Consider the following 14,137-nt stretch of genomic DNA (forward strand, 5'->3'; position numbering starts at 1 on the left):
GAGCCAGTAGGACTAGCAATTTTTACATTTGGCACACCTTAAAAGATGCTTGGCCAGAAGGATATAATATCAAGGATATAATATCATCAATGGAAAACCAATATACTGAAGACTCTTTCTTTNAAGCCAGTAGGACTAGCAATTTTTACATTTGGCACACCTTAAAAGATGCTTGGCCAGAAGAATATAATATCAAGGATATAATATCATCAATGGAAAACCAATATACTGAAGACTCTTTCTTTTTAATAATTTAATATTTTATTTTTCCCAAATTATATGTAAAAACAATTTTTAACATTCACTTTTTAAAATTTTTGAGTTCCACATTCTTTTCCTCCTTCCCTTCCCTCCCTCACTGAGAAGGCAGGCAATTTGATATAGGTTATGCATATGCAGTCATGCAAAACATATTTCCATGTTAGTCATGCTGTGAAAGAAAACACAGACAAAAAAAGGAAAAATAAATTAAATAAAGAAAAAGCATGCTAAGACTCTTTCCTCTTAAGAAGACTAGTTTACCTTTCTGCTACTGATATTTATAATCACCTTTTAAACACACACAAATACAAAAAAAAATTTAAACATTTCGAAGCTCTCGTGCTTTCTTTCCACCATCTATGGAGCCATCATGGTACAACACAAAAAGCAATGGCTCTACAGTCAGAGAACTTGGGTTTAAATCCCACCTTGAATGCTATTGATCATGGCAAAATAATTTAAGTTCCACAGGCCACCATTTCCTCATCAGTAGAATGAGGAGGTTGAATGAAATGAACTCTCAGTCCTTTCCACTATAGATACAGGTTCTAATCTGAGCTTTTTTCTAATCTTTACACAAGAAAACAGAGGAAACAATCATATCGATGCTATTAGTGTTGTCCTAGCTATTACGTATCAAAATATTTTTTACAGAGTTCAAGTCTTTATTAAATTTTCAAAAATCATAATTCAAACAACTTTTGAGCAAAGAGACTCAAACAACATCATAACATAGTGTGGCTCTAAAAGAAGTTTAAAAAAATTAAGTTATACTTACGTGGAGGGGAGAGGAATCCATAACTTAGCTTTGGGCTATTTTTATAAAATGAACACTTCTGGATGGGACTTGGAGGTATTCGATGATCCTGGTAGAAACAGTTTAAAAAGTCTTCTGCAGAGAAACTGTCCTAAAGAACAAAATAAAATATTCATTTAGGTCTATATTGGTCAGGGGAAAGCAACAAAAGTGCTCTGTGAATGTTATTAAAATAGCAAGCCATAAGAAGGAGCAGTGTGATAGTGAAAAAGAAAAAGGGATTTATTCAGAGTCAGAAGATATTGGGTTCAAATTTTGACTCTGCTGTTCACAATTTCTGTGTGCATGAGTCTCAGCTTCCTTATTTATAAATTGGAGGATTGGACTAGATCAAAGGTTCATAACCTGGAGTCCACAAACTTTTTTAAAAAGTAACTGTATTTCATTATAATTAATTTCCTTTATAAGCCTACATATTTCATTTTCTACATTTAAAAATATCATTCTGAGAAGGGGTCCATAGGTTTCACAAGACTACCAAAGGGGTCCATGACAACAAAAATTAAGAACCCTGGACTAGATAAGCTTAAAGTCCTTTCTAGTACTGAATCCTGTGAACAAACCTAGGAATAAGGAAGGGTAGGGGTGATATTATTTAATCTCTGAATTTCCTTCAGTTTCTAGCTCAATGCCCTGCATATAGAAGATGCTAAATACATTTTAAATAAATTGTATAAAAGAAATATAAAATCAAGACAGTAAGACTTCTTGGTCTGGTCCTCCATAAGACATAAATTTGTATAATTGTTTATGAGGTGAAAGGGTAAAGGTACAAGAAGAAATGTTGGTTTTTTAAAGATATTAAACTATATTCTTTACTTATCCACATTTTTTTCTTTATGGTTTGACTCCCTTGGAGTAAACAAGGAGAAATTAAACATGTTCCCAGTTTCAGGAACAAAATGCATCAAATGAAAGTAGGAAAACTCAGGGGCATAGATTACCATGAAGCTGTACTCCTTTGGTTACAGTACAAAAGGTCAATCAAGTAGAAGCAAAAACTAGTAAAGGTAAGGTATTTCTCTATCCTATCCCACTAAAAGATGGAATGAAAAAATGTTACAGCATATCAAAGTACAAAATGTGTCCTGCAAGGTAATTCAAGATTCTTCAAAACTGCAAAGTATTTTAGGTTCAGTTTAGGAACTAAAAGGAAATCTGTAGTCTACATACCAGATGACGGAGATAAGTAAGAATCATGCAGTCATTTCTAACAGGCATAATTTATCTACAGAGTACATATTATCACATATTCTTATTTCTATGTTTGGACATGCAATACTCATAGTTTCTACAGTATGAGACTGGCTAACATCTTTATTCAAGCTTCTGAAATAAATTTTGATGATTTTGCTCATTGGCTTCCCCTTCAATTCAAGACATGCGAAGTACCAACTACATTCCAAATATTTGGGTAGGTATTAAATACACAATGATTAATGTGATTAGGACTCCATTCTCAAGGAGCTTACATTCTAATTAGAGTTGGGGAAGTATACGATAAGGTTGAAGAAGAGATATAGACAAAATACTGTGAGAATTTGAGGAGGGAAAGGCCATTTTTACCAGGAGGGGTCAAGAAAGGCTTTATGGACAAAGTGATAGGTCTGACTTGGCAACTGGAGGAGAGAGATTTTGAGAAAAAGATATCTTTCTGTCTTGATATTCTCTTCTCTCTAGGTCTTCAGGATACTGTTCTCTGCTGTTTTTCTTCCTACCTCTCTGACTTTTCCTTCTGTCTTCTTTGCTAGATACTTCTCCAGATCACATCCTCTCACCATGTGTCCTTAAGGGTTCTGTCCTAGGCTATCTTCTCTTCTTGTATACTATTTCACTAAGTGATCTCATCAGTTCCCATGGATTTAATTACTGTCCTGATGCTTCTCAAATCTACTTTTTGTGCCCCAATCATTCTATTGACTTCCAGTCTTGCATCCCCAATTGCTTTTCAGACATCACAAAGTGGATGTCTAGTAGACATGTTAAACTCAATATGTCCAAAACAGAATTCATTCTTTCCCCCTAAACCCTCTCCATCCCTACCTTACTTTTAACTGTAAAAAGTAATACCATCGTTCCAGTCTCTTAGGCTCACAACCTAGGAGTTATCCTCGTTCACTATCTCTCATCTGCATATCCAATCTGATACCAAGGTCTCCTGATTTCCATCTCTCAAATATGCCCCCTTCTCTACTCTGACACTGCTACTCTCCTGGTACAGACCCTCATCACTTTACACCTGAATTATTGAAACAGCTTGCTGGTGACTCTGCCTGCCTCAAATGCCACCCCCACTCCAATACTTCCTCCATTCAGCCACTAAAATGATTTTCCTAAAATGTAGATCCATTTGTGCAACACACACACACACACACACACACACAATATACTCCAGTAACTTTCTATTGCCTCCAGGAACAAATACAAAAATGCTCTGCTCTGTTTGACATTCAAAGCCGTTCATAACCTAGTTCCCTCTTGCCATTCCAGTCTTCTTATAACTTACTCCCCAATACATATTCTTCAATACAGTGACACTGGCTTTCTGGCTATTCTACAAACAAGACACTCTATCTCTTGGCTCTGGGCATTCTCTCTGGCCATCCTCAATGTCTGGAATGCTCTTCCTCCTTTGCTCTAACTGTTGACTGCCTGGCTTCCTTTCAGTCCCACCTAAAATCCCACCTGCTACAAGAAGTCTTACCCAACCCCTCTTAATTCCCTCTGTTAATTATTTCCTATTTATCCTGTATGGTATATGTCTTTACATATACACACACACACACACACATTTGCATATTGTTTCCCCCATTAGACTGTAAACTCCTTGAGGGCAGAGACTTTTTTTCCTCTTTTTGTATCCCCAGCATTTAGCACAGTACCTGGTATACAGTAAGCACTTACAAATGTTTAAAAATTAATTTGTTGATGGAAAAGTATAACACAGAGATGGAAGAGGAGAGGATGAGAATGGAAAACATCAATCTAAGCTGTAACATAGAATATGTGAAGGAGGACATAGAGTTGCAAATGGAAAGTTGTTCCAGATTATGAAGGGCCTTGAATGTCAAGTCCACAGACACATACTTTATTAGTCAATTTATTAACAGCTCTCCGAAGATTTATTTGCAGATAAGTGGCAGTGACAGTGACAGAAGTACATATGAATTAAAAAGATTAATTGGATAATAGCATGGAAGACAAACTGGAGAGGGGACAGACAAACAAAGGAAGACATATTAGTAGGTTAATAATCTAGGTAAGAAAAGATGAGGGCTTTATCTAGGATGATTGCAAAAGAAATGAAGGGAAGGGTCTAGATGCAAGAGATATTAAGGATGTACAAACAGCTTTATTTAACAACTGAGTAGATATACATGGTGAAGTGACAGCCAGATATTAGACTCTAATAACTAATTGCTGAATGAATAAATGAGTGAAAAGATTATAATCCAGGCAAATTCTTGGTGATCATTTGCAGATGAACAAATTTCCCTGAATCGATTCTATAGGTAGCAATCAGTAAAAAGGCAATTATAGAATGTGAGAACTAAAAGGAACCTTGGAAATTATCTAAACCAACTGCCTAGTTTGAGAGATGAGAAAACTGAGGTTAAATTGCTTTAACAAGGTCAAAGAGCCAGTTAAAAGCAAAGCCACATCTAGTCTCAAAGAATGGTAGAATTCAGAGACTTTTAGAGAGCTTGCCTACCTTCTTCATTTTCTAGATATGGAAGCAAAGACCCTGAGAAGTTATTCAATTGGCCCAAAATCAGGCTGTGGAGAGAGGTGCTGAGACTGCAATCTAAGTCTCTTGGGTCTCAGTCCAATCTCTCTATTACAAGTCTTTGGTTATAAACCAAGATTGACCATGAACAAATACTTCCTTATTATTTTGCCTAATTATGACCATTTAAAATGTCTTTGAGGAGGGGTACGCCACAGTTACATATACTTGCATTTTTGCCAACATTGTAGGAACTCCAGAGCGGCATCGTGATATCACGGCTGTATGCATTTACAAACTGGTGTTGGTAAAGAAGACAAAAAGTACTGTTCTTCTGAAGTACCCTGGGCCTTCCATAGGGTAGGATGCTACGCTTGATCATCTTTTCTAAAATTTTAAGAGAAGGAAAATAAAACAGGATCTAGAGGAAAAAGTTACTATTTTAATCCATTCAGCATATCTGCAAAAAGTTTATCCCAAATTGGAAGTCAGCCTTAATGCTCTAAATCTATTTGCAAATAGGAAAATCTTAAGATTTAAAAGAGAGAGATCATTGTAGCTTGTTCCTATGAGCAGACAAAGGAAAAACAAGAACAGAAAACTACTGTAAAAATCACTTGGGAAATCACAAGTTCTCTAGCATCACCAATTAAGGCCACTTCAAATTGGGTTTATGAAATTTTCTAAATCCCTTTGATCTTTATTATTAAGTGTCAATTGTCTTTATTAGTGATTCTTTCTAGATTTCTGAAAGTGAACCAGGTTTGTTTGTTTTTAGGACAATCAAATTGTACAGCATATAGGTTAGCAATTGTGAAACTAAAATTAAAGAATTGCAGTATCTTAGATTTGGCAGAGATCTTGAAGATTGCTTAACCCAACCTGTAAATGAGAAGAAACCTCCTTTACAATTTCCCCAATTACTGTAGTGGTCATTCAGATTCAGCTGAAAGATTTCATCAGTAGTAAGTAACTTTCCCCACTGAGAAAGTCAATTTTACTTTCAGGCATCTCTCTTACAATTTTTTTTTTCCTTAGATGGGAACAAAACAAAAAAACTGCCTTCTATTCAACTCAGAGTTTTACCCTCTGAGGCCAAGCAAAACAAGTTTAATCTTTCAAATATATGGCAGCCTTTCAAAAATTTGGACAGTTATACTATCATCCTAATTCCTCTCTGCTTTAGATTAAACATGCCTACTTCCTTCAACTAATCCTTGTACGGAGTGATTTCCAGTCCTCACTATCCTGGTTATTCTCCTTCAGACATATGCTAGCTTATTGATGCCCTTCCTAAAATACAGCCCTCAGACACAGACACAATACTCTGGACGTAGCCTGATCAAGGCAAAGCACATGGGGAAAATAATTTCCCTCTCTCTGGACACTATTTCTTCAACACTTCAAGGATCCCTGATTTTGTCTGAATGGAGATTCCATCTAATACTGCATCTTATGATCCCTTTCTGGCTTAATAGATGATCTTTGAGGATGTCTGTGAGCAAAACAAACAAAAATATATATCACCCTGTAAGTAGCCTCTCTGAATTTAGGTAGACTGGTCTTTGGACAGCTGACCAAAATTTATATCATTGGGACTATAACTTAGTTTGTTTTGTTTTTTTTAGCTTGGTAGACCATATTAGTTTTGCATTCCACTGACATAGGTTTTGAGATGACTCTCACCTCCTCATCATAATGAGGTATTAGAGAAAGATACATAGTAGCTATGGGACCCTGAGTAAGTCATTTAAACTCTATGTGTCTTAGGCAACTTTCTAACTATAAGTTACAGAAAACATACCAACCTGCAGTAGTATAAGCATATAGTTTCTTTGTCTTGGAGTTCCCTATGTCAATGAAATAAAAGGTCCAGTCGCAATCCTTATACCTAATATAGGCTAAACGTATATCTACTTTCTTAACTTCCAATTCATATTATTGATTTCGTTGTGCCAAGTTACACTGTTGACTCATTGAAATTGTTATTCACTAAAATGATATAATGCAGCTAGGTAGTACAATGTTGAACCTGAAGTCAGGGAGACAAGTTCAAATGTGGCCTCAGACATTTACTATCTGTGGGAGTCTGGGCAAGTCACTTAACTTCTGTTGTAATCAGTCTTCTCAACTGTAAAATGGGGATAACAATAGCATCTACCTCTCAGGATTGTTGTGAGGATCAAATGAGATAATGTTTGTAAAAAGCACTTAGCACAGTGCCTCACACATAGTAAGCACTATAAAAATGGTTATTCTCTTCCCTCTCCCTTTCCCTTGTCTGTCTCACTTTCCTCATCTGTAAAATATTATAATACTTGTAAGGATTAAATGAGATAATATTTGTAAAATGTGTTTTGCAAACTTTAAAGAGCTACATAAATGCAAGCTATTGTTATTATTAAAACCCTGTGTCTTTTTCACATCATTGTGCAGCTATGTCTTACTGATCCAGCACTCATGCAATTGACTTCTGAACCAATATAGGACTTTACATTTATTTATCCCTATTGATTTTCACTTAACTCAATTCAGCCAAGATTTCTGGTCAGATTTTAAAGATCTTTTTAGATCTTGATTCTATCATCTAGCACATTAGGAATACAAGTCAAATTTCATAGGCCACATAACTATTCTACTCAAAATATTATCTTCTGAAAAACATAGCTATGTGAAAAAAAACTGAAGCAATAAATCTCTGTACAAGAAACTCAGACAATGTCATGTTTAGGGTTGAAAATTCAGTAGCCCTAATTTTCTGCAGAATTTTGCAAGAGCCGCTTCCTTAATGATTTTAGGCTGTATCTAAAAGACGCCAATTGCACAGATGAAAATAGAAAACAATCATTTTAATATTCCTAATTTTTATTCAGATGTTTAATCAGCCCAACTTTAGGTACAGTGAATGACTTTAATGTGGCCCCTGGTGCCTAGCACAGCATCCCATGGATACAGGAGTCTCAGTAGAAGCTACTGATGGCAATGTTAAATCATCATCTGAGGCTCTATTATTAAATATCACTCAAACCTTCAAAACATCTTCCTTGTGGTCATAAAGAGTGATTCAGCTCCACAAAATATGATATTGCTCACTATTTCCAGTGTAAATACTACTGCCCCCCTTGTGACTAACAGTCTAGACTGTCTAAAACAAAGAGATCTCTGTGTTTCACCAGGTAGGTACATTAATAGTAGAAGTTCCTTTCTGGGAATTTTCTACAAGAAACTTCTATGTTTCTTATGCCACTAATGAAAAATTCACTTCTGCACTTCTTCTGGCTTTACATAAAAATAAGACTGCCTTACCTTCTTCTATGGTCATATTTAATTCTGATTGAAAATCCATTGTGGATGAAACCTAAAATGTTTGAAAAATTAAAAAAGGAATTCATGTGAATTTGTAAGATTATCATTGTTTATGTCTTTAATATAGGAACTGGATACCATAATTAACAAATATTGATCCTGTATAAATTTGAAATGTTGAAAATCTTATGTGGGAGAATGCTATTGTTAATTATCATAATTCCATAAAAATTTCAGCATTATGTTTTTAGGATAAATGTAACATTTGAAATACATAAATTGAAAACTAGTCATTTCATGCCACCTCTATTTCCACCACCTTCCTACAATCTTAATCGGACCAGAGACTAACAGGAAAGAAAAAGAAAGAAAGAAAAAAAGGAAGAAAGGAAGGAAGGAAGAAAGGAAGGAAAGAAGGAAAGAAGGAAGGAAGGGAAAAAGGCAGAAAGAAAAATAAAAAGAAAGAAACTAGCCTCTAAAATATCTTTATGGATGATTATTCCATGTGTTTGGCAATATTCCACCACAAATTTATCACCTGTGCTGGCTCTTAGATATGTAGTGGGAGGCAAATATAGTCAAGCTAAATTTTTCAGCAAAGAAGTAACCCATTTTGTTCTCCCTCTACCTAGAGGACATAAATGACACCACAGAAAATAAAAATCATGCTTAATTTAAATTCAATGTCCCATGTTTTCCTTTTCTCTCTATCTCTGTCTTTCTGTCTCTGTCTCTGTTTCTTTCATCTTTCTCTCCCTCAATAATAGCAGACAATACAACATACTCTACTGACGATAGCAGACAATACAACAATGACTCAACTTCTCTGCCTCACCTTAATCACAATAGAGCAAACCACTGACAAAACACAAAAGTCAAAGTGAAAAACTGAGAAGTCAACCCCAAAAACTAAAACAAAAATACCCAAATATTCCAAGGATGAAAAAACTATCTCCTACAGCAACAAATTTTTATTTCATCATCAAACATTCATCAAATGTCTTCTATACTATAACAGGCACTGCAAAATTACAACACTCAAATGAGTATCATTTATCAAATCAGTCTCCTTACCGAGTCACACGAGCAGCCAAGGTTCTCTCTTGTTTTCTTCGTGAAAGGGCATTTTGCTAGATGGCTTACTTCTTTGGGATGCTCTGGTATGTGAACAGGTTTCTTTAGAAGATGGTTAAGACTTCCATGAGTCCCATTATTTGAAGCTGGCTTCAAATTCAATAGATCTACAATGAGTCAAAGAATGGTGGAAAATTATTTGAAAGAACTTAAATTCAATATAAAAAAGATAGAAAATGATAGATATTTCTTAAATGGCATTATTATTTTTTTTGAGACTGGGCTGCCCTCTCTCACCCATCCTGGAAATGTGACCACTCACAGGTCTGATCCCACTACTGGATGGCACAAGAACTATGACCTGCTCCATTTCTGACCAGGGTTAGTTTGTTTCTCCATAGACAATGTGATAGTCCCCTGCTTCTGGGTGCTCACAATTTTGGTGGTATGGCTAAGCCTACTGCAGCTTAGAACATCTGAGTTCCAACCATCCACTAACCTCAGCATCCTAAATAGCAGGGATTACAAGCTTGTGTCACTATGCCCAGTGATTTTATTATATTCTTAAAACTAAATGTACATAGGCATTTATAAGGAAGAAAAATTAAGTGATTTATACTGCTTTCATTTATTTCAGACTGGGTTTTGACTATACTGTTTTTATTTGAAATTTGAAGAGACTTGACACACCATACTAATTTATAAAATTTTCTGTGGAAAACAATTTGGACCACTAAAGTGATTATACATTAGGAACATTTCAGATTTTCCAAATGCCAGATTATAGAAACATTAAGAAACATTTACAAATATAACTGAGTATATCATAAAAGGTTTGATTCATATATAGTGCCAGGCTGAGCCTGGGATATTCTAAAAGGGAACTTCTTTATTCATCCATTCCTGCCATTACTGCAACCTCATTCTTCTGGGATAGTAATGGGTACTGCCTATTCCTACCCATTTCATCCTCCTGTCAGGGCCAATGGTCTCCCTTCTTAGGTCTCTATTACTATACCCTCTTCACTTTCTTACAATTTCTCTTTCATTGGCATCATTGATGCTTCTTTCTATTGCTTCTCCTTGTACCTATAAAACTGCTCCTTCTAAGACTCTTTTCCTGGATTATCATCTTCATCTATCACATTAAGTATGCTTATCACACAAGACCCTTTTCGAGTCCATTTTTTCTTCTCTCTCTACTCTCTCTCCCTTGGTGTTCTCATCAGTACTATTCCCCATGCTTATTATCATCTCCATGCAGATGATTTCCAGCTCTACATACCCAGCCTTCACCTGTCTCCTGAGCTCTAGTACTACATCAACAACTGCCTACTAAACATCTCTACCTGGATATCCTATAAACATCTCAAACTCAAAGTTCACCCAGACTTCATTCCTTCTCCAAAATTCCCCATTTCTGTTAATGATAACAACCATCTTTCCTCCAATCCAGGTTTGAAACCTTTGAGCCAACCTTCCGTTCTGCTCAATGCACATATGTAATCAGATTCCCAAGTCTTGTTAATCCTATCTCAATGACATCTCTTATATCCATCCTCTTCTCTCCTTACAAAGCCTCTACATTAATTCAAGCCATGATCTGGGTAGTTTCTTGATGTAGAATCAGAGAACTTAGGTTCAAATCCCACTTCTGCCATTTACTACTTCTATGAACTTGAGTATATCAGGCAAAAGACAACAGCACAGTATAGTGGATCAAGCACTAAACTTGGAGTCAGGAAGACTCCAATAATTTTGTACAAGTGGACCCCTTTATCTGGGACTAAACAAATCCCCCTTCACATACTTACTAGCTGTGTGGCATTGGGCAATCCACTTAACTTCTCTAGACCTCAGGTTCCTCATCTGTAAAATGAGGGAGTTGGATTTGGTGACCATTAAGGTCCTTTTCAGGTATAAATCTATGCTTCTATGTTTCTATGATCTCTCTGTATCTCAGTTTTCTCATGTGTAAAATGAGGCACTCGAACTAAATAATCTTTAAGGCCTTTTCAAGGTCTAAAATTTATGATGCCTCATCATTTGTCACCTGGATTATGACAATATGCTAACTGGTTTCCCTAGCCTCAAATCTCTTGCCTACCTAATTCATCTTCCAATTAGCTACTAAATCAATATGCCTAAAGCTCAGATGTGAACATGTTAAACCCCTCCCTTCTCAAAAATCTTTGATGGGTATCTTTTTTCTAGGCTTTTACTTAAAGCTTCCAGCATGCTGGCTCCTGCCAACTTTTTCAATGTTATTTCACATTACTCTGATTTTCACAAAGACTCATTTTTTCCCCAAACATGGCATTCCATGTCCCACCTCTTTAATTTTGTACAAGTGGACCCCTTTATCTGGGACTAAACAAATATTTGTCAATAGAGTGAGTAGAGAAAAAAGGCAAAAATATTAAAGATTATTCCAAAATCATATATATTATACCACTCTATATGTATCCATAGGATAGTTTAGTAGCTATGCTCTCATTCCACATAAATTCTCAGAAATCATGAATCAGTTTGTACTCACCACACATTAAGTTATAAAGTTCAATGTTTTCAAAGGGTTCAACTTTAGTATTATGCTTGAATGCAGGTCCATAGCCAATGAAGAGGGCCTATGGTTTGACCAAAAAGATAAGCATTTAGTGTCAAAATACATTGAGATATGCCTAAAGAGCTTTCATCTATAGAATTTTAATTTAATAATTTATCTGTATAGTCTTAGGGGAAGATTAGAAGGAAAATGTCAATCGGTCAATATTGTTTATTATTAATAATAATGATACTTTATATTGATGTTTAATATAAACTATCCTCTGAGGTAGGCAAGGGAAACATTATTATTGCCTTAATAGATGGAGAAACTAAGGTTCACAAAGCTTAAATGATTTGCTAAATGTTAATTAATCAAGCATTATTAAGTACCCACCATATACCAGGTACTATGTAGGTAATAAAGATACAAAGACCAAAATGAAACAATCTCTGCCTTCAAGGAACATATATTCTTTAAGGGAGGACAAGAGGTATACCTATATAAGTATGTGAGAAATTTATACAAAAGAAATACAAAGTGATTTGAGGGACAGGAGGCACTAACAGCTGAAGCATCAGGACAAGCTTCATGTAGAAATTAGCACTAGAACCTGAGAGTTTCCAAGGAAGATAGGAATTCAAAGAAATGGAAATGAGGAGGGAGTATATTACAAGTATGGAGAGCAATACAAAGGCACGAAGATGGGAGATAAGAATATCACCTGTAAGGAAAAGCAATAAGGCCAGTTTGATTCAACCAAAGAGTAAGTGAAGGGGAGCAATGTATAGTAAGGATGGAATCAGACTGTAAAGGGTTATAAATATTCAAGAGGGAAGTTTGCATTTGACTCTAGAAGTAATAGGGAGTCACTGGTCTTTGCTGAGTAAGGGAATGAAATGGCAAGCCTTTACTTAAATCTCTTTAGCTGTTATGTGGTATACAGAATGGAGTGGGGAGAAACTTAAGTCAAGAAGACCAATTAAAAAGGTATCACAATGGCCCAAGCAAGAAGTGATAAATGTTTAAGCTAGGGAGGCACAACAGAGATATTTAAATTTTCAGTGCAAGTATTTACATCTTGGAGGTCAACAAAAGCTACAAACCGGACATTTTGTGTATGGTTGATTGTTCAAATTTAAGAAAGTGATTGAAAAAATGCTAATATTATTAACTGACTTTATCGGATTATATAATTATATAACATTATAATGTATTATAGAATAGAATTATGTATTAACTAATTACATTATATACTAACAAGCTAATTAACTAATATGTTAAATAATGTTGCTTATTAATATCAATATCACTATCATAATACTAATATCACATTATCACTATTTTATATTAATAAGAAATAATTATATGGTGTTTATGATAAAATTATATTGCCAAGTAAAATACTGATATTAATTATTTTAATAACTTAATATGCAAGAATATATATTGTTAATGACTTGCATGGTAAGTTAACTATTTATTAAATTATTTGATTATTAAATATTGTAATTTATTATTTATTTTATTAATATGCTTATATTTCATCATATAATATACATTCTATATAGTTGTGTTATTGTTATTATCCTCTGATATAAAGTAGATTAAACTGGAAAGTATATCAAGCATACTTTTTTTTTTGCCTAGAGAGCTGGTTGTTAAACATTTACCAGCAAACCTTTGGTGGTGATCATATGAGTAGAAAGGAGGGGACAGATGTGAAAAGCGTTGTGGAGGTTTAATTGACAATACTTGGCAAATTATTGAATTGGGGGGAGAGGAATAGTTAGAAGTTTTGAGTGAAAGTGAGAATAGGGAGTAGAGGATCACTCCTTAGATGCAAACTTAGGTAACTGGAAGACTGGAGATGCCTTTTCCAGAAACAGCAAAGTTAAGTGAGTGGCACAGTCAGAATGAGAACACCAGTACTTTTAACAAGCACCTTATAAACATCATTCATTTGATCTTCACAACAACTTCATGAGAGTAGTAGTAGCATTATCCCTATTTTTCCAAAAAACAAGATAGAAGTTTAAAAATGTTGAGCAATTTGCCCATGGTCCTGTACAACTAATAAATGAAGCAAGCAAGATTTTAAAATTTTAATAGAGGTATGCTTCACTTTAGACACCTCCTGAAAAGTCACATGTAAATCAATTTATAGTAACTCAAATCATTTTAAGTGCATAAGAGGAACTTATTTTTTTAAGGATCTTAAGAAATTCTTTTGCAAAACACAGAATCATTCTATATTTTGTTTTGTGAATTTGGATTTTTACATATCAGACTTTTTAAAATTGGGATATATGTTTGCAGTTATTCATCAAACAATCTTTTCTTTTTGGAAAGACAATAAGGTATAATATTCCACTTACTTGCATATTTGAGAATATATTATCTGAGC

At 34.8% G+C, this 14,137-nt stretch overlaps 1 protein-coding gene across 2 annotated transcripts in view; it reads right to left on the reverse strand.

Annotated features, from left to right (window-relative positions):
• Positions 1–14,137, reverse strand: part of LOC114029386 (ectonucleotide pyrophosphatase/phosphodiesterase family member 1-like) — a 108,727-nt gene that overhangs the window by 19,225 nt on the left and 75,365 nt on the right. The window contains exons 17-22 of one of the 2 annotated variants that reach the window (XM_027843786.1): positions 14,109–14,137; positions 11,725–11,812; positions 9,186–9,352; positions 8,112–8,163; positions 5,038–5,192; positions 1,040–1,169 (exon numbers count right to left, since the gene is read on the reverse strand). In XM_027843786.1, coding sequence (XP_027699587.1) covers positions 1,040–1,169; positions 5,038–5,192; positions 8,112–8,163; positions 9,186–9,352; positions 11,725–11,812; positions 14,109–14,137 — 621 coding nt within the window. The remainder of the gene's footprint in view (positions 1–1,039; positions 1,170–5,037; positions 5,193–8,111; positions 8,164–9,185; positions 9,353–11,724; positions 11,813–14,108) is intronic. The other variant, XM_027843788.1, reaches the window with a different exon arrangement.

This window comes from Vombatus ursinus, unplaced genomic scaffold, assembly GCF_900497805.2.
Source record: "Vombatus ursinus unplaced genomic scaffold, bare-nosed wombat genome assembly UNPS02014931.1, whole genome shotgun sequence".
NCBI classification, from domain to species: Eukaryota; Metazoa; Chordata; class Mammalia; order Diprotodontia; family Vombatidae; genus Vombatus; species Vombatus ursinus.